The 27,564-nt window shown below is 46.0% G+C and overlaps 1 protein-coding gene across 3 annotated transcripts; it reads left to right on the top strand.

Annotated features, from left to right (window-relative positions):
• Positions 1 to 13: 13 nt before the first annotated feature.
• LOC114584641 (transient receptor potential cation channel subfamily M member 1) lies at positions 14 to 27,502 on the top strand. Of its 3 annotated transcripts, XM_028706666.2 has the most exons (12): positions 14 to 129; positions 1,697 to 1,910; positions 2,941 to 3,065; positions 9,370 to 9,541; positions 14,110 to 14,284; positions 16,710 to 16,833; positions 18,552 to 18,624; positions 19,829 to 19,929; positions 20,467 to 20,640; positions 22,386 to 22,520; positions 23,351 to 23,401; positions 27,025 to 27,502. In XM_028706666.2, the coding sequence occupies exons 1-12, from the start codon at positions 127 to 129 to the stop codon at positions 27,235 to 27,237; spliced, it is 1,560 nt and encodes a 519-aa protein (XP_028562499.2). In that variant the 5' UTR covers positions 14 to 126; the 3' UTR covers positions 27,238 to 27,502. The 3 variants fall into 3 exon arrangements, with proteins under 3 accessions (XP_028562499.2, XP_077775332.1, XP_077775333.1); XM_077919206.1 differs by lacking the exons at positions 19,829 to 19,929; positions 23,351 to 23,401; positions 27,025 to 27,502 and having other exon boundaries at positions 22,386 to 22,512; XM_077919207.1 differs by lacking the exons at positions 16,710 to 16,833; positions 18,552 to 18,624; positions 19,829 to 19,929; ... (2 more) ...; positions 23,351 to 23,401; positions 27,025 to 27,502 and having other exon boundaries at positions 14,110 to 14,288.
• Positions 27,503 to 27,564: the final 62 nt, after the last annotated feature.

The raw sequence follows: 27,564 nt of genomic DNA, 5'->3' as shown, positions 1-27,564 counted from the left end.
GAAGACGCAACGAAGCAGGTGGATACTCAGCCTGAGAAGTGGTTTGTCAGTAAGCACACCCAGGCACTTCCAACTGATGCCTATGGAAATCTTGAGTTCCAAGGTGGAGGCCACACCAACAAGTCCATGGTATGTGGTAACCTCTATTTCACCAATAGAGACAATATAGCCCAGTGAAGAGAGGGGTAGATTTCCGAAGCCTGGCAAGGGGAATGTCCTTAGAGTGGCTGGAGAAACCCAGCAAGATGGGCAGGGTATAAAAAATAAATAGATAGATGTTGTTGTTGTTGTTGTTGTTGTTGTTGTTGTTAGACAATGACCAGATTCCAGTTTTTGTTTAAAGTGAGTTTGGGAAAGTGAATTCTTCCTTTGGCAACTAGACCACATTGAGGGAAGCCCAAAATCTTAAGACTGCTGACATTGGTGAAGCAGTGAAGATAAAACGTGCCATTGAGTTGCAAGTGAGGAGGCTTCCCAGTAAGCAAGGATAGGGGAATCCTCCATATAGCAAATGGAGGGGAAAGGGTCGATTAAGCCCTTCTTCCTTACATCTGGATTTAGAGATGTGTTTTTGCTGTTGTTACAGCTATCAGTTGTATCATCAAAAGTGGCACAGTCCTGTCCCCCACAGTCCACCTTTTGTTTAGACTGGGCAAAGACACCTTGTGTCTTTGGAAGGGAGCTGAGCTCCTCCCCCTCTTACTCTTGAAACATTAGCTTGGTCTTTTATGGTGCCACAAGACGCCTTGTTGTTTATGTTGCATTATTGATTTGCAAGCCTGTCTTTGCTACCTTTGCTGTGTCCCTCTGATTTGCTTGCGCATGTGCAGAATAGCAGTATCTTAGAATGATCATAGAATCGTAGAACTGGAAGGGACCCCAGGGGTCATCTTGTCCAGCCCCCTGCAAGGCCAGAATCTCAGCCAAAACCTATCATGAAACTCTGCATTGCACTATGCTCTGGGCCATCAAATAAAAAAGAACAGCAGTAGATTTAGGATAGACAATAGAAAATATTTATTCATACAACACATACTTTCCTTTCTGCGAGACACAGTGCTGCTGGCCAGTGACTCTGATGGCTTTAAAAGGGGATTGAGTGATCGATCAATAGCTGTTAGTTGCATTAGCTGGCAAAACCTCCCTATTCAGAGGGGGTGTACCTCCAAATGCTAGGTGTTGGGGAGAAACATCAGGAGAGGGCCATTGCCTTGTGGATTTGCTTCGTGTGCACCTGCTTGGCCAGTATGGGAAGCTAAACTCGGTGGACTTTGGGTCTGATTGAGGAGCATCTGATACATATATGCTGCTTAATCAACAAAACCCTCTAAGTGGTTTACATAAAACGACATGAAATATTCTTTTAAGATACTATTAAAATCACACCTCAGAAAACAAATACACATAACATTTATCAAAATATAAGTAAAACCAGCAGTTTTGCAACAAATATACATAATAAAACTACATATCTGGCCAAGAAGTTTTTAGCAGGCACCGAAAGCAAGACAGCAAAGGCACCTGTCTAATATCAGTGGACAGGGAGTTCCAGAGTTGACAGTGCTGCCACACTGAAGGATAAATTTCTTGCAGACGTTAAGTGGCACTTACAAAGAGCAGGCATGGATGGGGTAAAGAGATCCTTTAAGTAAGCTGATCCCAGCTGCTAAGCTGTTTGTGTCCACCTGCCTTGCAGTACATCCGAGTGTCATATGACACAAAGCCAGACTCGCTGCTCCACCTGATGGTGAAAGACTGGCAGCTGGAACTCCCCAAGCTCCTAATATCCATCCACGGGGGACTGCAGAACTTCGAGCTGCAACCCAAGCTGAAGCAAGTGTTTGGGAAGGGCCTCATCAAGGCCGCCATGACCACAGGGGCTTGGATCTTCACCGGGGGAGTCAGTACAGGTGAGAAGTGCACTCTTGGCCTGCTTACTTATATGCTGACCTTTGGCTGATGAAAACTATTAGCCTGTCCCCAACGTAATGTTTTCTTGCCGGGGTGGGTGGGGGGGAGAGATGAGCAGGGATTTAATCCAAGGGGCTGTAACTGTGTCGTTTTCATGTTTCCTCTCCTCCCTTGGCCTGTGCTAGAAGCCTTGCCAGAGAGATGTATAAATCCCCGTTTAAGAACCCTGTCTGTTTCCAACAGCCAGTAGTCAAGGTTCAACAGACAACGCAGTAACAAGACATTTTCATACTATTTTCAGTTTTGCGTGGGACACCTCATAGAACAAAGCGAAACGATGACATCCTGTGCTTTTTTATATTAAACCTTTGTACATGTGGATCTTCTTATTGCAAACTTTTGAGTTTTAAAATACTAAACCACCTCAAAACAGACTGAGTCAGGGCAAAAAGTGGAGTGTCACATACAAAGATGGAAGAAAAGTCATAACCTTGCAGGTTACGTGAAGAGCTGGCCAGTGGAACCCAGACCGCCAACACTGGTTGCTTGATAAGGCAGGGTTTATTGTGCTCCTGTGCATGCGTGTGAAAGAGGGAGGCTGGGAGGGTGACTGTGAGAACAGACTTTTAATGAGCTGTGACTCTGGCATGCCCATCCATGCACACAACTGAAATGGAGTGGGACTCAGTCCCAGTTAATAAGTCCCATCACTTTCATTGGGAATGAGTCAAGACTCACTTTTGCTGGGTGAGGCTTAAAGTGCTCAATTCTTTCTAAAGATTTGGTGCATTTAAAACCTTTTAAGCAACCTTCCTGAAAACACTGAAGAACATGGTACCGGTAAAGTAAGGGCCCAGGTTTATGTGTCTCTTCCATTAAAGCAGATTCATAGCAAGTGCTCACTGGAGTATCTTAATAAATGAGAAATGAAGGGGGTGTTTTTACTGGAGAAGGCTCTCTCTGTCTCCCTCTGTGATGTATGCAGCTGTCCCCCAGGGAAGACTCTAACAGACTCGATCCCTCCTGTAGGTGTCATTCGCCACGTTGGAGATGCCTTGAAAGATCACTCTTCCAAGTCCAGAGGACGCATCTGTGCCATAGGAATTGCTCCGTGGGGCATTGTGGAAAACAAGGAGGATCTGATTGGGAAAGATGTAAGTTCCCACACATTCTGTGGATTTTTGCCAGATTCTCTTGTTCTCGCTGCCTTTGATTTGCTGCGATCCCTTGATTCTTATCAGCAAATCAGATGGTGCATTAAAGGGTTGGTTGTGTCGCCTTATCCAGCACTGCATCCCAAGGTCAGGGCAGGAGTTTTGAAGGAAGGGAGAGGATGGGGGTTGCCACTTTCTGTGCATTCTTTTGTCAACCATGTTACAGGCAGAAATCAACAGGTGAAGCTTTCCCCAGCTCAGAGATATGCAGCACCATGTCCAGTCATTTAAAAGGAGGCAATCTTCACAGAGCTTTGGAGGCCCTTCTCACAGGCCACATTCACACAATACATGTAAAGCACTGAAGTTTATTATGGGTGCTAAGAGTTGTTAGGGGACCCCCCCCCCATTCCCCTCTAGAGAACTCCAGTTCCCAAAGTTCCCTGGGGAAAGGGGCTGACTGTTAAATCGTTCATTTTCTCTTTGCCTTTAGCCACCTTTAGCTCAGGTTGAATGTAGCGCTAAATAATATTTATTTATTTATTTATTTATTTATTTATTTATTTATTTTATTTTATTTTATTATGTATACCCTGCTCATCTGACTGAGTTTCCCCAGCACCTCTGGGCGGCTTACAGCATACATAAAAACATAGTAAAACATCAGAAGCAGTGAACAGAAGCAGTGATCTGTGGGCCTGACAAGATGTCTCGGGAAGTGTGCTGTCTCCCCGGGGCTAAGATCCAAGATGTAACTGAACGACTGCAAGGAATCATAAAACCCACTGACAAATACCCCTTCCTCTTGGTTCATGTGGGAACCAATGACACTGCAAGCAATAGCCTCCAGAAGATCAAAAGAGATTACGAGGCTCTGGGCAGGAAATTGAAGCAATTAAATGCACAAATTGTCATCTCATCTGTCCTCCCAGTTGAACGACGTGGCCCAGGGAGAGAGGGAAAAATAGTGGAAGTGAACAACTGGCTTCGCAAATGGTGCAAACAGGAACGGTTTGGATTCTTAGATCACGGAATGCAGTTTCTTGAAGATGGACTTCTGGCAAGCGATGGGCTGCACCTCACAACGGTTGGGAGGAATGTTTTTGCAAAAAATCTCAGAAACCTCATCAGGAGGGCTTTAAACTGACTAATGTGGGGGAGGGAGACAGTGCTCCTGAAGGTAGGAGTCTATCAATTGATGAAGATGATCATCCAAATGTCATAGACCGAATGGAGCAAAGAGCATGCAGACCTAGTGGTGGGAGGAGAAAATCCTTAAATAAGAGACACGGGGGAATGATTAATGGACTTCAATGTCTGTACACTAATGCGCAAAGCATGGGAAATAAACAAGATGAGCTTGAGCTCCTGGTACAGCAAACTAAATATGACATAATAGGAATCACTGAAACCTGGTGGGATAAATCCCACGATTGGAATGTAATAATGGAGGGATACAATCTATTTCAAAGAAACAGACCAGACAAGAAAGGAGGAGGAGTGGCGTTATATGTCAGGGATGTGTATACCTGTGAAGAGATCCAAGATTTAGAACCTCAAAGCCAAAGTGAGAGCATTTGGGTCAAAATTAAGGGAGAGAAGAATAACAGTGACCTCATTGTGGGAGTTTACTATAGATCCCCAAGCCAAACGGAGGACATAGATGATGCCTTCCTGGAACAGATGGCCAAGCATGCAAAAGGAAGGGAGATAGTAGTAATGGGGGACTTCAATTACCCGGATATTTGTTGGATGTCAAACTCAGCCAAGAGCATAAGGTCAAACAGATTCCTCACTGCCCTTGCAGACAACTTCATTGTCCAGAAAGTGGGAGAAGCAACAAGAGGAACAGCCATTTTAGATCTGGTCCTAACCAATGTTGATGACCTGGTTAGTGGGGTAGAAGTGGAAGGATCATTAGGCGCGAGTGATCATGCTCTTCTGAAGTTTACTATACAGCGGAAAGGAGCAGCCAAGCATACTAGGACTCAATTTCTCGACTTTAAGAAAGCCGACTTCATAAAGCTTAGGGAAGTGTTGGGTGAGATCCCATGGACAGTAGTACTAAAAGGAAAGGGAGTTCAAGATGGCTGGGAGTTTGTTAAGAGGGAGATAGTAAAAGCACAACTTCAGGCAATACCAATGAGACGGAAACATGGAAGGTGCCTAAAGAAGCCAGGGTGGCTATCTAAAGAACTTTTAACTGAGTTAAGATTAAAAAAGGATGTGTACAAAAAATGGAAAAGGGGGGAAACCACCAAAGAGGAATTCAAACAAATAGCCAGCACGTGTAGACACAAAGTCAGAAAAGCTAAAGCACAAAATGAACTCAGGCTTGCTAGAGAGGTTAAAAGCAACAAAAAAGGCTTTTATGGGTATGTTCGTAGCAAAAGGAAGAACAAAGAAACCGTGGGGTCACTCAGAGGAGAAGATGGTGAAATGCAAACAGGGGACACAGAAAGGGCTGAACTCCTCAATGCCTTCTTTGCCTCAGTCTTCTCCAATAAAGAAAACAATGCCCGACCTGAAGAATTTGGAGCAAATGATTCAGCAGAGGAAACACAGCCCAGAATAACTAAGGAGATAGTACAAGAATACTTGGCTAGTCTAGATGTATTCAAGTCTCCAGGGCCAGATGAACTGCATCCAAGAGTATTAAAAGAACTGGCAGATGTGATTTCAGAACCACTGGCAGTCATCTTTGAGAATTCCTGGAGAACAGGCGAAGTCCCGGCAGACTGGAGGAGGGCAAATGTTGTCCCTATTTTCAAAAAGGGGGAAAGAGAGGACCCAAATAATTACCGCCCAGTCAGTCTGACATCAATACCAGGGAAGATTCTGGAGCAGATCATTAAGCAAACAGTCTGTGAGCACCTAGAAAGGAATGCTGTGATCACCAATAGTCAGCATGGATTTCTGAAAAATAAGTCATGTCAGACTAACCTGATCTCGTTTTTTGACAGAATTACAAGCCTGGTAGATGAAGGGAACGCAGTGGATGTAGTCTACCTTGATTTCAGCAAGGCATTTGACAAGGTGCCCCATGATATTCTTGTAAAGAAGCTGGTAAAATGCGGTCTTGACTATGCTACCACTCAGTGGATTTGTAACTGGCTGACTGACCGAACCCAAAGGGTGCTCATCAATGGTTCCTCTTCATCCTGGAGAAGAGTGACTAGTGGGGTGCCACAGGGTTCTGTCTTGGGCCCGGTCTTATTCAACATCTTTATCAACGACTTGGATGATGGACTCAAGGGCATCCTGATCAAATTTGCAGATGACACCAAACTGGGAGGGGTGGCTAACACCCCAGAGGACAGGATCACACTTCAAAACGACCTTGACAGATTAGAGAACTGGGCCAAAACAAACAAGATGAATTTTAACAGGGAGAAATGTAAAGTATTGCACTTGGGCAAAAAAAATGAGAGGCACAAATACAAGATGGGTGACACCTGGCTTGAGAGCAGTACATGTGAAAAGGATCTAGGAGTCTTGGTTGACCACAAACTTGACATGAGCCAACAGTGTGACGCGGCAGCTAAAAAAGCCAATGCAATTCTGGGCCTCATCAATAGGAGTATAGCATCTAGATCAAGGGAAGTAATAGTGCCACTGTATTCTGCTCTGGTCAGACCTCACCTGGAGTACTGTGTCCAGTTCTGGGCACCACAGTTCAAGAAGGACACTGACAAACTGGAACGTGTCCAGAGGAGGGCAACCAAAATGGTCAAAGGCCTGGAAATGATGCCTTATGAGGAACGGCTAAGGGAGCTGGGCATGTTTAGCCTGGAGAAGAGGAGGTTAAGGGGTGATATGATAGCCATGTTCAAATATATAAAAGGATGTCACATAGAGGAGGGAGAAAGGTTGTTTTCTGCTGCTCCAGAGAAGCGGACACGGAGCAATGGATCCAAACTACAAGAAAGAAGATTCCACTTAAACATTAGGAAGAACTTCCTGACAGTAAGAGCTGTTCGACAGTGGGATTTGCTGCCAAGGAGTGTGGTGGAGTCTCCTTCTTTGGAGGTCTTTAAGCAGAGGCTTGACAACCATATGTCAGGAGTGCTCTGATGGTGTTTCCTGCTTGGCAGGGGGTTGGACTCGATGGCCCTTGTGGTCTCTTCCAACTCTATGATTCTATGATTCTATGATTCTATGATCAAACATTAAAAACTTCCTGATACAGTGTGGCCTTCAGATGTCTTCTAAAATCTGTGTAGTTCTTTATTTCCTTGACATCTGAAGGGTGTTCCACAGGGAGGGTGCCACTACTGAGAAGGTCTTCTGCCTGGTTTCCTGTAACTTCACTTCTCGCAGGAAGGGAACCAGCAGAAGACCCTCGGTGGAAGACCTCAATGACCGATGATAATCTCTTAGCATGAGGGGGAGGGCCCAACTTTTTCTAGCCCAAGGGCAAGATTTTGTTCTGTGCAGCCTTCTGAGGGCCAGCTGCCAGCTGTGATCAGGGCCAAGTGCGAAAGTGAGCAGAGCAGCTACTGTGAATTTTGCCTTTGTGCACCAAGCTGTTTTCTACACACTCTTGCAGATCCCTCTTTATCCTCCCTCCAGGCAAGCGAGAAGCATCAGCCTTCCAACCAGCTGGTGTGGGCGTGGCTTCAGAGCCTGGAGAGAGCCCCCCCCCCACAAGTCAAGCAGAGAGGCTGGGGGGGAGCCCTACATCTGGCCCCAAGGTCTAAGGATTCCCAGCCCTTGTTTAGTGTTACATGAATGACATATCCTCCAAGTGTCCCGATTTTCCAGGGACAGTCCCAGAATTACAAAAGCTACCCCGGCTTTTGATTTGATCCCATTTCGACTGGGGGGGCATCTGCCAGGGAGGGAGCAGCCTGTGGCCTCTCCATGGCTGCTGCTGGCCTCCTCCCTTGGGCAGCTCACAGAGGCTGCTGGAGAGCAGGTGAGGAGGAAGAGAGGTCGCCACCCCAGAGGTCCAGCCCCCTGCCACATGCCAGCTCTGAGGGGCAGGGGCCCCCTGGGCGGGAAACGAGGAGGAGCAGAGCACAAAGGGGTCTTGGTGTTGTTTTTAATGCTTTGTGCAGCCGCATCTAATATTGCCCCTTTCTAAAATTTATTTATTGGTGGGTGTTTTTCTTTTTGTAAATCTACCAAAGAAAAAAATGAAACCAGGATTAAGGAGTTTTCTCAGGATGGTGGCGGGGGGGTGTGTGCTGTGTCCTGTTGCTGAAGGGGGGGGTGGAAATGCTCTGTAGGGAGGGGGACAAAAATGGGAGATCAAGGAGGATCAGCTGGGGGGGAGTGAGAAATGCAATTTGAAACACATCTTTAAAGTTTAATCTGTTTTTAAAGAAATGTTTATTTTGAAAGGAAATAAATATTCCAGAGTATGTGGTGTATGAATATGCAAATATTCATGGAAGTTTGAGGAGGGGTGGGGATGCAGATTAATGCAGCAGTGGGACAGAATAGGTTTATGCACAAACACATGCAACAATGACATTATGCATTGTCAAATCCACATTTAAAGTAACCACAGTTTCCCTGAATTTTTCAGACATAAATGGGACACTGCTTAGTATGAAAGCAATCTCCTCCTTGCTGCTGTGCCAGAGGGGCAGGGCAGGTGCAAGTCTGAGTACGGCTGGATCTCATTCATCTAGTGCTTTAGTATTAGGTCTCTTGTGTGCAGAAAAAAGCAGAATGCAAATATTAGTATCAGTAAATCTTAGTGTTTGGAGTCTTGTGGCTTGGATAGCCGGGATAGAAGAGGAGAATTCAAGAGCTGCTTTGTTCTTATGCCTGTATGACAAGCTGCAGCTAGCAAACGTCTGCCTCCAACTTCACTCTTCCCCTTTGCACCCCAGACAGAATGAAGAGCTACCCAGTGGCTGACAGCTACAGTCGTACCTTGGAAGCTGAACGGAATCCGTTCCGGAAGTCCATTCTACTTCCAAAACGTTCTACTTCCAAGGCGCAGCTTCCTGCACTCAATCGAAAGCCACAGAAGCCCCATCAGACATTCAGCTTCCAAAAGAATGTTTGCAAACCAGAACACTCTCTTCTGGGTTTGCAGTGTTTGGGAACCAAAATGTTCGACTGGCTTTGCCTCCCCAAAGGATTCTGGGAATTCTAGTTTGGCAAGGTTTTTGAGAGATCTCTTGCTTCCTGGTTACAGTTCCCAAAGATTCCTGAAGGAGATCAAATTACTGGTTAAGCTAGTTGAAGACCAATATTCCCAGAATCCAGATGCAAGTGCAAATATGACCCAGTTTTTATTTGTTTCTATTTTCTTTTTAAATTAAAAATGCCCTTTTCTTTTTGACAGGTGACAAGAGTTTATCAAACCATGTCAAACCCACTAAGCAAACTCTCTGTGCTCAACAGTTCCCATACGCACTTCATCCTGGCCGACAATGGCACCTTTGGCAAATACGGGGCAGAAGTGAAACTGAGGCGCCAGCTGGAGAAGCACATCTCACTCCAAAAAATCAACACACGTAAGTTGACCAGAGATATATAGCTCATTCACAAAACAGGTCACTGCTGAGTGTAGAACTCCCCATCAAAAATCCGTAGAAGATCAATAGACCTCACCAGGGCCAGGCCAGCAATGAGGTAGCAGGATCCACAGGGCCAGCAGATCTGCCCCCCAAGAAGTGCATCACTCTTAGATCCTTATTTTTCCCCCCCTTGTGCTTAATGCAGAGCTTCACTTCCCGTCTTCCCTGGAGGGGGGCATTTTGTGGTTCACCTGAGATGTCAAAATGTCTTGGGCCAGCGCTGGACCTTACTGGGAGAAGTCCAACAGGAAGAGCATGGGCATCTTTCCTCTGGGAGGCCATTCCTCAGTTTCTGTGGGGGCACAACGGAAGAGGCCCCCTGCTCTTTCTGTCAGAGTGCAGGTGCTGGCGACTCCCGCTTTGCATCCCCTGCCCATACACTTGCCCGCTGCTACCCAAGAGTGATGAAAGTGGCTGGCAGAGTGGGCTGTATTTGTGGTGGTGAATGCAGGTGTATCACCCTGAGCAAATGCAGCAAGGAATCATGGGAAATGCCAGTTTCCTGCCATGGATGCCTATATGACGCCCACGGCTGGTAAACAGACATTTGTTGCACCCACACGTTATATGTATTGACTTGTAAGTGCACATTTATTTGTTTATTGGCCTCAGCTGCCAGCACTTTCCGTCTTCTGTAGATGTGCAGGTGCACTGGTGGTCTGAGGCAATATATCCTGTATATACAGAATGGGTCCTCTTTCTTTCTTTGTTCTTTGTACACTGAATTACACCACTGCCTGTGAAATCAGTGCCCTGAATCTGAAAACATACTAAAACTAACAGGCCTTCTACTGCCAGACGCTTAGTAAAAACTGTGCATGGATGCTAATTGCTGCCCTTGTTGGCAATTCTGGCAGAAAGGTGGAGGCATCTGCTGGGCACATAGGTTGACTTGCCAGCTCAGGCTCAGAACCTGCTCTGGTGCCCAGGCTCAATCCCGAAATATGGTTAGGGAGGTGTTTCTCTCCCTCTCCTGTAATACTAGAAGTGTGGCTTATCCCATGAAAATGAGAGGTGGTCATTTTGGGACATAAATATGGAGTTTGTTGCCACAAGATGTGAGGAGAGCTTAGTTATCTTTAAAAATGGATAAGAGAAATTCATGGAAGAGGAGATGAGGCCTGTCTGTGGCTTCTCACCACGATGACTCTATGGAGCCTCCTTGTTCAGAAGCAGCAGGCTGCTGAATACCAGCGCTGTGGAACAACAATACTCCCTGCTTGATCCTCAGTTGGACTTTGTGGAAAGCATGGCCTCCATGGGGCCATCCCTGAATAAGTTTGGCCCAACTCATAGTCGTGAACATGCCTTAGACCTGGTGTTCACCTCTATGGATGTGTGTGATCTGACACTAAGTAAAAGCAAAACAAAAGAAGTGCCATGGTTGGATCACTTCCTGGTGCAACTGGACTTCTCTGTGTCCCTTCCCCTCTGCAGGGAGGTGGGACCGATTCGGGTGATCCGCCCCCGCCACTTAATGGATCCAAATGGTTTCCAGAGAGTGGTAGGGGATGTGTTATCCCATGCTGATGGCCTTTCAGCTGATTCCCTGGTGGTCTGCTGGAATGCAGAGTTAACCAGGGCTATTGACTGTCTGGCTCCGAAGCGCCCTCTCCGATTGCATGGAGCCCGGACAGCCTGGTGGTTTTCCCCGGAGCTGAGGGCGATGAAACAATCGCTGAGACAGCTGGAGCCACCGGTGGCGTAAAACTCATTCTGAATCTGACGGGACAAGGGTTAGAGCTCAACGTCGAGCCTACCAAGTGGTGATAGCGATGGCGAAGAGGACCTCCTTCAATTCAAAGTGTTGGTGCTGATCTTTAAAGCCCTAAACAGCCTCGGCCCAGTATACCTGAAGGAGCATCTCCACCCCCATCGTTCAGCCCGGACACTGAGATCCAGCACCGAGGGCCTTCTGGTGGTTCCCTCGCTGCAAAGAAGTGAGGTTACAGGGAACCAGGCAGAGGGCCTTCTCGGTAGTGGCATCTGCCCTGTGGAACGCCCTCCCATCAGATGCCAAAGAAATAAACAACTATCTGACTTTCAGAAGACATCTGAAGGCAGCCCTGTTTAGGGAAGCTTTTAATACTAGATGAATCATTGTATTTCAATATTTTGCTGGAAGCCGCCCAGAGTGGCTGGGCAAACCCAACCAGATGGATGGGGTATAAATAATAATAATAATAATAATAATAATAATAATAATAATAATAATAATAATATAGATGAACCATTGGCCAGATCCAGCAGGGCTCCTCTTATCATTCTTATGCCAGCTGGTGAGAGAGTGCCTCTGAGCATGCCTAGAGTGTCCCTGGGGACTAAGTAAGTGCAGTTTTCCTCCACCTTTCTGACCCAGCACAGCTGCCACTATCAGGTTACATCCAGCTGGAAAACTGCTGATTGCTGAGTGATCATGACACACATCAGTTCCTGGGGGACTTGGTTCTGGCATCCTTTGCCCTACTTGGCCCAAAAGCCAAGGTGGGACTTTCACCCTTTTTTCCACCCACCTGCTGCCACAAACTCATAACTATATTTTAGCTTTAGATCCCCTTTTTGCAGAACAGGAGTCATAACTGCCCCTTTCTAGGGGTCAGACAAGGTGTGGCATTAGAGGTGTCTGAATACATTTCAGTCATCTTTTGATTTACAAAGAGTAGCTGCTGAAAGTAGCCAAGCTGTGGGCTCCTCTGGATGACCAATTTTTTGAGCATTCAAAGCTTGTACAGAGGTTAGACCATGTCTAATCTTGAATGAGCATTCATTCTGACGTATTTCAATCTCTCCTGCAAAACAGTGGCAGTTGGAGGGTCAACTCTTTTCATGCAGTTCATTTTACTGATGAAAATCATTGGCAATTAAAGAAACAAAACAAAACCTATGTGTGAATGGACTGCCTATTTGATGGAGCTCAGCAGTGGAAACGGGATATTGGTGACCTGCCTCATGAACTACTTCTGTGCGCATAGGGTCCATTAAAGTACCCAGGGGGTCGGAGTTCCTTATCCGGAGGCTACAAAGTCTGACCTTTTGAGCCCCACAATCTTCCAAGCGCCCCGTGATTCTGCCTAGTTTGGGCCGGCCCTATCATTAGACAGAATGAGGTGTCCACCTCAGGCAGCAGATGGTAGCCCTTCCAGAGCTCTTCTCTTGGAAGGCAGAGCTGTGTATGGCACATGGCCTGTCTCTGGTCCGCTATACTAACCTGCCACCTCAAAGTGCAATACAGGATGCAAGATTCAGTTGCCACTCCAGCTGGCTTCTATATGTGGAATGGAGAGGGGGGCAGGGGAGAGAGAGAGAGAGAGAGAATACACCATCTTGCCTTTCACCTCAGGCAGCAAAATGCTTGGCCCATGGTTGAGGCATGGGGAGCCTGTGACACTCTAGGGTCACATTCATACCATACATTTAAAGGGTCACAGTACCACTATAAATAGTCCCCCAAAGAATTATGGAAGTCATTCTTTGTTATGGGTTCTGAGAGTTGTTAGGAGACCCCTATTCCCCTCACAGAGCTACAATTTCCAGAGTTCACTGGGAAGAGGGATTGGTTGTTAAATTGCTCTTGGAATTATAGCTCTCAGCACCCTTAACAAGCTACAGTTCCCAGGATTCTTTGAGGGAAGCCACAGCAGTTTAAAGTGGTAGTGAAGTGCTGTAGAGGTGTGGTGCGAATGTGGCCTGGGACTCTGATCAGCCAGTATGGCCAGGAGTCAGGAATGATGGCAACTGGAATCCCACAGCATCTGGAGGGCCACTGGGTTTCTCACCCCTCCCTAGAGAGAAGTCTAAAGTAAGGGTATTGCTGGTTTGGAAGTAGGGATGTGGTGTTCAAAGTGTTCTCTCCCCCATTTGTCTAATGTGCATGAAAAAGAGAATGTGGGTTTTCTTCTGCTTTTTTTGTTGTTCAGCTTTTACTACATCTTGAGACTAATGTCCTTATAACTCTGCCTGACCCCCAGCATTTTGAATTTAAGCACCTACTTCCTGAGGACATATCATGCCAAGTGCGAGATCATTATTTTTCTACTTTTAGTCCTCCAACTTCCTGACATGTGACCAAGCCTGCCTGGATCCTGTGACCTATGGGCTTCCCTTTGTCATCCTATGCCTGGAGATCACAGTGAGGCAGGGACAGCAAAGGGGTGCTCAGCTGTCCTCTCTAACGCCGACCGACCATTATTTGCATCCTAACAATAAACAGCTGGTAGTGCTCCTCAGGAGAGCCTTTAGATGGCTGTCATTTTGCAGGCGGCATGTCTCCATAACAAACACATGCCATTTCTATGCCACTGTAACTGCTGTGCCCTCTGTTGAGTTTTACGAGCAGGTTCTGCTGTTCATCAAAAGTACTGTGCAATTTCACAGATTATTCAGCAGCTTCTCCATGTCTTATGCCCTGGTATTTGTACAGCATCCTGCTTCATTGAGAACCTGAAGTTTCCACTCTTTCAAAACATTCACTTGGTGTTTAATGGCCTGTTTGGTTTGTCCTCCAGGGCTGGGGCAGGGGGTCCCTGTGGTTGGACTGATAGTCGAAGGTGGTCCCAATGTGATATCCATTGTCTTGGAATGCCTGCGTGAAGAGCCGCCACTTCCTGTTGTGATCTGTGATGGCAGCGGACGAGCGTCAGACATCTTATCGTTTGCACACAAGTACTCAGAAGAAGGAGGGTAAGAATAACTGACATGTTAGAACTGGTGTAACGTGGTGCTTAGGAGACTGAGTCCCTATTCATACATAGCACCAAAGGATGCTGTGACCAGCTACACAATGTTGTGCCTATGCACACTCTCCTTCCTCTTGCTTACCTTATTTCCATGTTCTGGAGAAACCACAATTTGCCATATGGAGCTAAACGGTGGGTTTAGTGTAACATCCAAACCAGACTGTTATGTTCAAACAAATCAAATAATGCATGTGAAGACTAGGAGAGGAGGGAGTGCACAATGAAAGTCTTATTTGCATGGTGCAAAACCTGAGCTGTTGACCAAGGTTCCAATATTGTCTCCTCTATGAACTTGCTGGAGGACTTTCTGTCAGGGGTCAGAAACTTCAGGCTTAGGGGCTGAATGTGCCTCTCCAAGCCTTTCTACCCAGCCCTTGTGACCTTCCCCAAGCTAAGACCCCCTCCCCAGACCACACCCCTCACTAGCCCTGCTTCACACCCTTCACACGTGTTTTTGCCTGGCTGGAATGCATCCTTCCGCTGCGATCATTCCTTGTGTGGATGGAGTAATGAAACCTCTGGCTTTTGCATGGCTGGGGTCTTACCTGCTCTACATCTGTTGCTCTGCCCACTTTTGCTGCTGGACATGCCCAGCACAGCTAATGTGGTGTTGGACTAAGAACTGGGAGACCTGGGTTCAAATCCTCACTCAGCCATGAAGCTCACTGGGTGACCTCAGGCCAATTGCTGCCTCTCAGCCTAGCCTACCTCACAGGGCTATTGTGGAGATTAAATAAGGAGGGCGAGAACAATGTACAGCTCCTTGGTAAAAAAAGGTAGGCTATACATGCAATGTATAGATGCCAGATGCAGCTTTGTCACGCTGGCCACGTGACCCGGAAGTGTCTCCGGACAGCGCTGGCCCCCAGCCTCTTAAGTGAGATGGGCGCACAACCCTAGAGTCTGTCAAGACTGGCCCGTACGGGCAGGGGTACCTTTAACTTTTTATACATGCAATAAATAGATAAATGTGGCATTCAGAAAGTTGCCTGCAAGGGAATGCAGCCCTCAGACTCCAAAGAATTCCCTCCCCCTGCTTTTTAGGCACTGCTCAGTTTCAGTCCTTTGTCCTCAAAGTAACAATCATTACAGCCTGTAGGCCAGATCCAATGTTAGTTCTGCTCACAGTGGACCCACTGAAATGAATGAGCACAACTATCTTTTAATGGGTCTACTCAGAGTAGGACTACCTTAGATACAACCCTTAATTCACAGGGTGGTTGCAAGGATGACCAAAATAATGTATGCAGAGAGCTTTGAAAACCCTCAGGTATTATATAAATGCTAAGTATTACATTATTTAGATGTATTAATAAAAATGGGAACTTCAACTTCAGTATGCTCCAGAGCAGATGTTCCATTTTTAAATATATTACTCACCAGCTTAATTTTCACAATTTCACCCCCACCACTTTTTAAGAGAAAACCAAAGGCCTCTTCTCTCTGAGTTAACCTCAGAAGCTTCTTGCTGATCTGGCATCTCTGTGCTGGATCTCTCAGGCCCTGTCAGCCAAAGCCCAGGATCTGATAAAGGTTCTCAGGCTAAACAGCTTCCCTGATAACAGGGGCCTTTGGGGAGCTCTCTCACCTCATTCTGATTAGAGAGCAGAATTTCCCAAGAAACTCAGCAGACTCAGGAGTCTGAGTGAATTGCCTGCTGGCCAAATTGAAATAAGAGGAAATTGGCCAAGGTTAGAGGGCTCTCATCACGGTGTGCTCAGGGAGGAGTGAGATAGCTTTTGAAGTCTTTTTCAGCCACATCTGATGTACTAGGACCTGTTTTTATGAACTAGCAAAATACCTGGCGGTGTGGTATAGTTGGACATAGACCTGGAAGATGAGGGCTCACAACTCCCACTTGGCCATGAGGCTCCCTGGGTGACCTTGGACCAGTCACTGCCTCTCAGCCTAGCCTACCTTGCAGGGCTGTTGTGGGGAAGAACCATGTATGCCGCCTTGAGCAGCTTGGAGGAAAAGGTGGCATATAAATGCAATCAGTCAATCAATAAGAAATTAAGAGAGTAATTCTTAAATACATACTGGGTTAAAAGTGGGTCCTGGGTCTTTAAAAAGTTGAAGACTACTGTTCTAATTTGAGGGAATTTGTCATGCACATGACGTGGCTTTACACCGTATGCTCAGACAAATAAAGATTAAACAGTTAGAATTTGTTAAACTGGTTAAAATTATATAATGAAGACTGCAGTCTTATGCATCATTGAATTCAGTGGGACTTACTTTGAGGAGAGCAACACAAGTTTGTACTCCAAGGGTTGTTTTCTGAAAACCAAACAAACAAATCCATTTGCCTTCATTCCTGAAGTCCAAGCATGAAAATATTTGTTTTCTGATTTGTCTCTTGACTTTAGCATCATAAGTGAGTCTCTGAGGGACCAGCTGCTTGTCACCATTCAGAAAACCTTTAACTACAGCAGGAACCAAGCGCACCAGCTGTTTGTTATTCTCATGGAGTGCATGAAAAAGAAAGAACTTGTAAGCATCTTACACTTCACTTGCAAAACCAATTGAGTATCAGGGCCAGACATGGCATGGGGGACACTTCTCAAATGAGAGGCCCTGGGCACATTCTTTTTCAAGCAAAAGCAGCCAGAACCAGATCAAGGCCACAGCTGCACAGCGGGAGGAGAGAGCAAACCCTTTCCTCCCCGAGCCAGCTTCCTGCTGAAAAATCACACACCAAGCGGTGGAGGAGGAGGAGGAGGAACACTCGTGATGGAAGCCACAGCCGGGGCAAAAGGGTGACAGGCACCTCCCAAAGCCTGACCCACCTTCCTCACTCGCAACCTCCAACCCTCACTTCTCATTTGGACCCAAGAGTGAGATCTGAGGAGTTCCAGGGATAGGCAATGTGGTGCCCACCGTATGTTGTTGGGCTACAGCTCCCCAAATCCCCGATCATTGGTTTTGATGGCTAGGGCTAATGGGAGCTGGAGTTCAACATTGTTACCTTTAAAATTGATTCGTTGCTAAATAATGATTTGGGACATCAGAGAGCCACTGCTGATCAGTGTGGGCAATATCGCCCTAGATCAGCCTTCCCCAACCTGGTGCCTTCCAAATATTTGAACTATGACTAGAAGTATGGACTAGAAAGACAAATGGGAATATGTTACTTAGCCTGATCCCATTTGCATCCATGTTGGAGTGACACTGGTAGGGAAAAACCCCTCTTCCACATTAACTGGATTTAAGTCAATACCATTCTTTGGCTAATCAGCATTTTAGGACTTTGCCACCCCTTTAGATATTTAGCCAGTCACGTGGCACCACCATCTGGGCTAGTAGGGAAGCCCTTCTGATTACATAATCTGTCCATCAAGCTTCTTAAAGGCCTCCATCAACAAATGACTTTTTTCGCATCTCCCTCCTCACAAAATAAAGTAAGCAAATTACAGAATGTACATTTTTCAGCAATAGCAATTAGAGGACATTTCCTCTTTTATTTATTTGTTTCTGACAAGAAGTTAGGAGAAAAATTTGATCAGATTAAATATAAATCCCAGTGTTCCAGTCTGAGGATAAATTGTCTCCCTCTCCATCTCTCCTGTGCCAATTGAATGATACTCTTTATGGCTTTGCAGACCTCTCCATGGACCAGAGCAGCATATTATTTAAAAACCAAGGCTACAATCCGTGGCTGAGTGGCACAGCAGCCTATAAGGCAGCCTTATTCTACCTGACTATGCTGATTGGGGCTGATGGGAGTTGTAGTCCAGAACATTTGGAGGGCACGAGGTTAGCGAAGGAGAAAGGCTCAGGGCAGACATGATGGCAAAGTCCCGCTTGAACCAATCTTGCTGATACTCAACTTCACCCCACCATTTTAGTTCCTGCCAATGCTTCTGCCGTGCAACACAGCTGTGTTGTGCAAGAGGCATGCTCAGAATCCTTGGAAGCCCTTCCCTGTGTCCTGTCTCCATCTGAGGCCTGGCGGATGGGCACGCATGGTGACATGGCTTTCTTGGTGGCCAGACCTCATCTACAGAACACCATGTCCTGGGAAGCCTGCCTAGAGCAATGCTTGCCTGACTTCCTGAGCATGACCAAAATTTGACTTTTTGGGACTGCTTTGGGGGATATTGTGTTCAGTTGTTGGGAGCATCACTGATACATGCAAGCAGTAGAGCTACACAGAAGAGCATGGAGGTGTTGCGCTTACACTTTCCCTTCACTTTTTGCTGAACTTTTAGATCACCGTGTTCCGCATGGGCTCTGAGGGGCAGCAGGATATTGAGATGTCCATCTTAACAGCTCTACTTAAAGGTGAGCTATTCAAGCAAGAATACGGAAAACTGATGAAATATATCACCTCCATTTGCATATCCAGCTAGCTAGCCAACTGACTCATGAATCTCTAGGTTAATTATGTACCAAATGTTAAATGTTTATTTGGGCTCACTTAGAATATAGAGAAGCACAGCATATAGAGGTTACATCTGCTACTGAATTTTCCATTACATTCTTTTTCCTGAACTTTTCCTTCTACCCTGGGATCATATGTGCTAAAAGATATTGTTTTTCTTTTAATGCAACACAGTAAATTACATTGATGGCCACTTGTGCTAAATGTTTAAAAACTGATGGGAGGAGAAGTATGCTAATGAAGTTTTTTGATAATCTAATGTGACTCAGGACATGGAAGAAAAGAGGAGCCCTTCTTTGGTTTTTAAAATGTGAACATGTTTGACTCTTGGCCTGTTCCACCTTCTGCAAATGGTTTATGCTGAATACAGAGTCGGCACAACCAGTCACATGGACTTTCTTCATCATCTATGGTCTGCTCCATGCAGCAGCACTTGAACCAGCCATCCCATACACAAAGGCCACTAGGTGACCTGTAGTAGCAGTGATCTGATTTGCTGTGACCAAACAAGAGAACAGTGATATATGTGACAGCCTGTGTCTTCCTCAGTCACCCTGCCTTTCAACTGTAAGACAGCCACAATAAATCACAGTGCTGCATGGTGAGAAGTATTTCAGCAGCTTATGCAAAAGTTCAGAGGACAGTGCTAAAACGTTTTCACTTTCAACTCAGTTCTTTGGATCCAAGCTATTGTTTTTGACAGCAGCTGCTACAGTCACCCAGAGGCCTCTGAACACTTCAGAAGCTTCCAGATGAGTAAGACATTAATGTTGCAAGTATGTGTGCCTCCCTGCATTCATACCTTCTATGTCAGACGTGCATAGCAAGCATACCAGTGGAGACAGAGATACGCAGTTCCCCACCAATTCTATATTTTCAGTTCACTCAGTTTGCCAAAGATAGGAAAAAGACATATCTCATTCTTGCCTCTCAGCTGAAGCTGTTTTTTCTTGTAGCTTTTGAAACTAACAATTTGATATATTTCTTGAGGGAGAAAATACTTCCATCGTAGTGAGTAGGACTGGAGTTCTGATTTGCTTGCTTGCTTATTTAATTGGCTGAGATTCTATACACTGAGTGGTAAAAACTTGCTTGTTTGCTTAGGTACTAATGCATCTGCACCAGATCAGCTGAGCTTAGCACTGGCCTGGAACCGTGTGGATATTGCACGCAGTCAAATCTTCGTCTTTGGGCATCACTGGCCGGTAAATCTTTGCATAGAGAGGTTATTTGTTTTTTAAATAAAATAAAATGTCACCACACTCCCACTTCTAGGTTGGACAGCCGTATGATGCTCTACATCAGGGATGACTGGGCAATTAGCAGTAGATCAGCACGGATTTCAGGAGCAAGTAAAGCTGCGTCAGGGTGGGGAGAATCCTTGCAATTGCAGGTCTTGCTTGCTAATTGCTTCTGTCTCAGTCTCAGTGCTCCTCAACTGTAAAGTGGAAGTATCAGGAACACAGGAAGCTGTCTTCTACTGAGCCAGGCCATTGGTCCATCTAGCTTAGTGTTGTCCCCCAGAGTTTTGGGCAGAGGACATTCCTAGCCCGACCTGGAGATGCCAGGATTGAGCCTGGGTCTTTTTGCAGCCCCTTCCATCAGTCTTTCACCTGGTCTACTGGCCAGTTTTTTGTTAGAATCCCTGATGCAGACTGAAATGTTGATTGGTATATGCATAGGCAGGGACATATGGGGCTCAGCAACCCCTGAACCTCCATTTTGTGTCCTGTGAACTGCAGCCATTGGGAAGCCTTGCAGTTACGGATGGGACAGCCCCAGAAAAGGAGAAGAAATCTCCGGCACCTCAAGCAAAAGCAGCAAGAGGGAAAGGAAAAGGCAAAAAGAAAGGTGGGAAACAGAAAGAAGAACCGGAGGAAGAAACAGATCCAAGGAAACTTGAGCTACTCAACTGGGTGAGCTTAAACATGGCATTGCCTTCCATTGATCTGAACGCCAATTGTCCTCACCGGTTCATTTACTCCTTTATGCTTTTCCAGTTTCACAGCCAATTTCAGATGTATCTTTCCATCTGTGTTGCCAGGGGAGAAGCCCCCTGAAGAACAGCTGGCCCTAAACTGCACTGTGGCTTTGGCTGCCCTTTTAGAAGAAAAGTATTTCAGTGCACCTTTTAGCCATCTTCATGGTGTTGGGTTTTAGAGGCTTCACCCCTGTTTGGTGGCTATTCATCACAAGATGACTTCAGAGAGATGCTGGTCCTTTCTGGCCTATCACTCATGTATAGCTTGTGAGCATAACCTTTCCCACCTCCATTGGCACCATGTGTAAATGGCGGTGCCAGGATGGCTGTTTGCGCCACCGCAGTGGGGTGCTGCCTTGTCACCGCTGGAGATGTGGCACTGGGAGCACACCACCCCCATTGCGACACCACTGGGTGGGTGGACCGTTTGGGGCAGCATGGAGTCTGCAGGCATGCTACAGGCCCCACGGTGCCTTGTGTAGGTGAGAAGTTAATAAATAGCTGAGGTCTGGCTCATGCTTGTGAGAGACCTTGTGTGCATGCAGGGAATGGGCAGGGACTGCTGCCAGGCAGGGGCGGAGGAAGGGGTGTGTGGTGGGGGCAAGCCGCCCTGGGTGTCACCACTGAGGGGGCACTCACCGTGGGGCCTGTAGCATGCCTGCAGACTCCACGCTGCCATCATGCCGCCGCCGCAAATGGAGGATCCTCTACATGATGTGCACCTGGGGGTGGGGCATCGCTATGTAGCACGCATGTGTAGTGTCGCTACGTACGATGCATGCGCCGTACGTAGCGAAGCCACACAAGCACGCTCTGTAGCAGTTTGCCAGTGGCGCGGTGCCGGGATCCTCTGCTCGCGGCTGCAGCTGCATGTAGAGGACCCTCCGTTTGCAGTTGCAGCCGCGAGCAGAGGGTCCCAGCACTGTGCCACCGGCAAACCACGTACATAGCGATGCAGCACATGCGCACTACATAGCGACACCCCGCCCCCAGGTGCATGTCATGTTTGCCGCTCCGGGTGCCCAAGCGGCTTCCTCCGCCACTGCGCCCGCTGCCTCCCCCTCAACTGTAAGGCAGCTGAGTAGGAGGAGGCAGGCAGACTCCTTGGAGGCCCCGCGGAGCATCCTGCCCTGGCTCGCCCCACCCCCGCAGGTGGCTGGCTCCATCCCTGGGTGCAGGGCATGCACGCCACCCAAGGTGCCCGATCGGCTTGCTCCGCCGCTGCTGCCAGGCAGCACTTATCTGAGGACACTGTTAGTGAGAATCACCATCTTCACATGGGGACTGTCACTGTATGACTTGTACAGTCATTCACAGCAGCCCCTGCATGCTCCTGGTGCATGCATTAGGAAGTGGGGGGACTACATGCAAATCTGTGCTCAATGTGAAATAAATGTAATGTGTAATGAAATAGACCACAGGCAGTGTTATTTTTCTGGGGAAAGAGGTGCCAGAACTCACCACAAACCCTTGTTATCTTAGAACAGCAATGGCGGCCACCTGAGAGGTGCCTGAACTGAGTTCTGGTGAGTTCCAGCTGAAAAAAAGTTCTGACCACAGATGATGGTGACACCTCCCAAACACCAGCCTTTGACAAAGCAGGTCTTCCAACATGGCATCTTCACACTGTTTCTATATATTTGGAATTTCAATTCATAGTGCATTCCATCCTCTCTGTAGGTAAATTCCCTAGAGCAAGCGATGCTCGATGCTCTTGTGCTGGATCGGGTGGACTTTGTGAAGCTACTGATTGAAAATGGCGTCAGCATGCAGCGCTTCCTCACCATCCCACGACTGGAAGAGCTTTACAACACTGTGAGTGAACTTTCTAGGAGCCCTTCCAAAACATAAAGGGGGCAGGTGTGCTCTTAATGCCAGGGCATTTTAAGATGATATGCGCACAGAGGTGGGAGTGCACATTTCCCATTGTTGTGCTGCTCTGATCTTAAGAGGTACCAGTTGTCTTGGCAGATCTGTATTGATTCTGTGTGCCTCTGACTGTCATAGACTAAACTGTTCTGACCCTAGTGAGGTTGACAGATCTTGAAGAGGAGGTGCTAGGCTAGCAGGTGTAGAAGGATCAGGGCCTTGGAAACAAAGGGCTGTATCCAATGTCATGCTAAGTTAAAGTCACTTAGCAGTATGCTTGTTCCACTAGCAAAATGCTTTGCTCCCTTGGAATGTTGTGCAAGAGAAAGCACAAGCAGGTTGCTGATAGCTTTGTTGCACAAATCTGTTGTGCAACAAGTTTCCACTAGTGCAACTGTTCCATTTGATTCTTCTGTTGCTCTACATTAAAACTTGCCCATCCACTAGTGCAAGAGGACTTGCGGTAGTGGACAGAGAGTGTGGGATGCAGCCCCACTTTTGGAGGAAAGAAGTAAAAAGCAGGAGGAGGAGTTTGAGAGAGGGAAAGTATGAAAGGGAGTGGGCAGCAATGAGAGGTGGATGTGGTCAGGAGCTGGTACAGTTCCCATATTGGTGCAAATGGGCCTTCACCAACCTGGGACTCACCAGATGTTTTGAACTACAGCTCCCATCTGCCCCACCAGCACAGGCTGGTGTAAATAAGAGAATGCTTTTTATTAAACCATTCCCATATTAAATATCCTCCTGACAGTGCCTGGCCATGTTGTCTTTTTCAGAGACTGGGTCCACCAAATACCCTTCATCTGCTTGTCAGAGATGTAAAAAAGGTATGGCAGAAATGTTTTCAGACTGGGAATGGAAGCAGAGATGAGCAAAATGTTTTTTCACACTTATCTCACAAGTCAACAGGAAAATCATGTGTTATTTGATGGTGTGTCACATGTGGTCTCCAAAATGTTTCTTCAAAAATTGCATGTTTTCTGTAATGATAAAGTAGCTTCTTGCATATGTAGTTATTTGGAAGTGTCATTGCAAAAACATGGAATGATTAGAAAGGAGGATCTAAGGGAAACAAGGGTAAAAATTGGGAAGGGGGTAAAATGGGGGGGAGGTGTAAAATCATTCTGCATTTTCCCAAGAGTAGGGAGCTCCTATTTGTCTGACACATGAAGTAGACGTATGTGTCAAACCCATTGGGCCCACAAAATACTACTTAGGGAGAGAAGAATCTCTCAAAGACAGTTTCTCTGTGTTTCTCACATTTCCAATCTGTGTTCACTTCTCCACAATTCCACAGCAGTTTTGATGGTGGGGGATCCCAATCCTCACAAAAATTCATCAGCATTTAAGCGTGGATTTCTCTTAATAAAATTTTGTATGTAGTTTTAACATACACACATTTTGAAAGCAATTTTCCCTAATAAAATGCATCTTTTATATGTTATTATCACCAATATGTGCATTTCTGTGCACACTTTCCCTCATATGTATACATTTTTGTGCACATTACTTGGTTGGAGAACTGCATCACAAAATTTGGGGAAGTGCAAGTTACAAAGGATAGCTGGGATTCAGTCCATGTAATGGTTCTTGCAGTGTGAATTACGTTATAATGTTTTATTTATTCTTTAGGACTACTTTCGTTATGTTGTAGTTATGAATTTTTTCATGCTGTAAGCCGCCCTGAGCATGCTTTGAACTGTGGAAAGGCAGCATTCAAATAAAATGATGTATGTGAAACCATAAAAGAGCCACATATAGGTTAAGTAACAAAGTCCAAGGCTTGAAAGAAAATAGTTGTGAATAAAAGTTGTCTTCTACTTATATGGCTTTTAAAAGTGATAAGACACATTCATGAAGAATGGAAGTCTTAAAAAGCTTTCTGTTAGCGATGATAACTAATGTATGGAAAAGCCTGAAGAGCAAGGGGAGATGATGCTCTGCTGGTGAGCCCCCAGAGGCAATGGACTGGTTGCTACTGAAAACAGAAAGTGAGACTACACTGGCCTCTGGTCTGATCCAGCAGAACGGCTCATATGTTCTTTGGAGAGAAGGGAGACTAGCAAATAAGAAAGAACACATTGCATTCATGGGGGTCTGGGTCATAGCTGGTCACATTCATGGTGTACTGGGTGCATGTTGTGAACTCATATCTCATGTTCCATGGCTAGCATTTTTCAATGTCATTAACACATTGTTGTATGTTTCTCCATCTCTCTCTCTCTCTCCCCTCCATTGCATTCCCATGGCTCATTCTCATTCAGCGGCAAACTGGGGGATTTGGCTGGGTTAACATGGAGGTGAATGGCTTAGAGTGTTTCATTTTCATCTTAGTTAGCTATTGTCCCATGTTTTTGTAGACTAGACCTCATTGCGCATACTCTGGCACATAAAAGACAACCAGTTTAAACAAGGAGGCATTGTGTTCAGATCAGAGATTCAGGATGCATGCCAGATTTTTAAATGTAACCATCCAATCTTCAGCAATATGACAGAGGAGGTTATACAACCTACTTGTTTACCAAATCAGGGCTGCAGATTAATCAAAAGCTTGTTTGGCATCGAGATGCTGTGAATTGTTATGAACATGAGTTTGCTTAGTAGCACCAGGTGGTCAGATTTCTCTATACCAAAGGGCCGTCTCTGAAGAGCAGAAGTTGGGGAGGAGGGGACAGAGGAGGCATCTCCTGCCCAAACTGAGATGGGGAGCACTGTCTTCTCCCAAGTTGTGGGAAGGGAATCCTTTTTCTCACTCTCCCTAACCATTAAAAAGCAGTGGGTCCCAGTTTGAGACTCCTGAGCCACAACATCCCAATGGGCCCATGAACAAGTAACTTCCCTGTTCTTCGAAGAGATATGTTGCTGCAGTGGCGTGAATGGATGGGGATCAAAGCTGCTGGGAGGGAGGCTCTCTGTGTTGCCTGCAGCAGCTGTCAGAACCAAGAACACCCAGAGATGTGTTCAGGCATCTGCAGGCTTGTGAAGCTCATTCCCAAGCAGCTGCATAGGCCAACACTGAAGCTAGTGACAGGAGAGGCCGGCTGCAATGTTTTGATAGGCACTCAAGCTGGTTTTCCTGCTTGCTGGTTTTCCCCACTGTGCCCTGTAACGGCAGCTGACTACATCACAAACTCCTGCTCACACCATCACTGTGCTACTGGAAAGGATCAAGGTCACGGATCCCAGCCGTGCTTTTACACAGCTCCTGCTCATTTCAGTGAGGGTTTTTCCAGGACAGCTTCCCATGAATGTGTTGATCCTTCCTTCCCCCCATCTGAGAGGCTGGTACAAATGTAATATCAACCAAGGGGAGGGGGAGCTTCCCTCTGCTGCATTATTGAAAGAACTTTGAACTGCCCTTAAGAAAATTGAATTCTTGAATGGATAAAAGCTCCAAATAGACAAAAGCTGATCAGATTAAGTGGAAGATGTAAAACCTAGTCAAAATACAGCCATTTCTAATGCTTTCAAAGATGCCATTTTATAGAAATAAAAAACAATACTTTTCTACAGGGGGAGCCATCCGGGAGATTCCCTCTGTGGTGAATCAGTCCTAGGGCAAGAATGAAATTCTTGGTTAGCGAGTGAAGATTTTTGACAGCAAAGGATTTTGCAAAGCAAAACATTTGTGATATTCCCTCCATTTTTAATTATTCTTTAAAATTGATAAGAAATGGGAGTTAGTCTGAGTCTAATATCCGTCCTTGTGAGTGTGAACTGTGTTATACTACTTGTGGTTTGTATGAGTCCGCTGTTTTATTTGATTTGTTTTGTTGTGTTGTGCTTCATGATGGGCGTAATAGCCGAATAAACATTTGTTGTTGTCTGAGAGCCTCCTAGTCATACCCTGGTGTAGTTCTGTTTCAGTTTAACAGAGTGAATACAGACAACAATTTATTGTGTCAATTTACCATGGTGCATATATCCATGCAGGGAACTGCTGGTCTGCCCATCCCCAGAATAAGGGAATGAGCACTCACATCTTCCTTTGTGGGCACCCTTTGCAGGACGAGGCACATCACCTCGGCCCACATGGGAGCCACCAGCTGGTTGGGCTGGCCTGTCTCCCTGTGCTAGTCATTGGAGGTAACAGCAAAACTTTAAGCCAGTTCAATCAGATGTCAGTCCTTCTAATTCAGAAGTCATTTCTGCTTAGGCATACATTTAACCCCACGGAGTTTAATGGGAACTACTTCCAGAGAAGTGTGTATAGGATTGTAGCATTAATCTACCATATATTTTGGAAAGATGTTTGTGTGCATTTGGATACCTCTTGAAATATCATAACCACATTTTGCATGATGGATCCTGAGATTAAAGAGCAGATTTTTGTCTATGCTTGGGTACAATTAGACACTGTAAATCTCATAAATGTGTGTCAGATTGTGTCCTAAATATATACCCTTGTGCTTACATTTTGCTTCAAAACAATTATTTGGGGGTTTTCTAGGGAAATCTGCCACCAGATTACCACATCAGCCTCATTGACATTGGCCTGGTCCTTGAATATCTCATGGGAGGGGCATATCGTTGCAACTATACACGAAAGAGCTTCCGAACCCTGTACAACAATTTATTTGGGCCAAAGAGGGTAAGAATCTGTCACAAGATTGGTGTCTGTTTTCTCCTTCTGTTTGATCTCTGCATGCACAGCAAGCACTGAATTTGGCCTGATCCCATCTTTAGCATTCTTCTATGAAACTAGATCAGATTTATTAGAAAAGAGGTACATGTTCCATTGGACTGGAAGGAAGGAAGGAAGGAAGGAAGGAAGGAAGGAAGGAAGGAAGGTGTTTGCAACTGAAAAAAGAAAATGAAATGTGACACAGGTTGATGGTTGGGTGCAGGCTAAGACTGGCCTGCCTTTGTCGAAACCCCTTTAAGGAAGGGGGAAGGAGGCGTGTCTTGTGTTGTGAGTCCATGGATGACATGGATGACATGGACCTTAAGTCTGACCCAGCAAATTCCTTTGTTCTTAAGAGCAAAGGAC

This window comes from Podarcis muralis, chromosome 14 (genome assembly GCF_964188315.1).
Source record: "Podarcis muralis chromosome 14, rPodMur119.hap1.1, whole genome shotgun sequence".
NCBI classification, from domain to species: domain Eukaryota; kingdom Metazoa; phylum Chordata; class Lepidosauria; order Squamata; family Lacertidae; genus Podarcis; species Podarcis muralis.
Note: the sequence above shows the minus strand (reverse complement) of the source record. Positions and strands in the feature narration are given on the sequence as shown.

What these genes read in the sequence shown, in the direction of transcription:
- LOC114584641 (XM_028706666.2), top strand. An exon ending in TCTTTGGGCATCACTGGCCG is followed by an intron (nt 19,930 to 20,466) that starts GTAAATCTTTGC and finishes TGTGAACTGCAG; the next exon opens with CCATTGGGAAGCCTTGCAGT. An exon ending in TGGAAGAGCTTTACAACACT is followed by an intron (nt 22,521 to 23,350) that starts GTGAGTGAACTT and finishes TGTCTTTTTCAG; the next exon opens with AGACTGGGTCCACCAAATAC.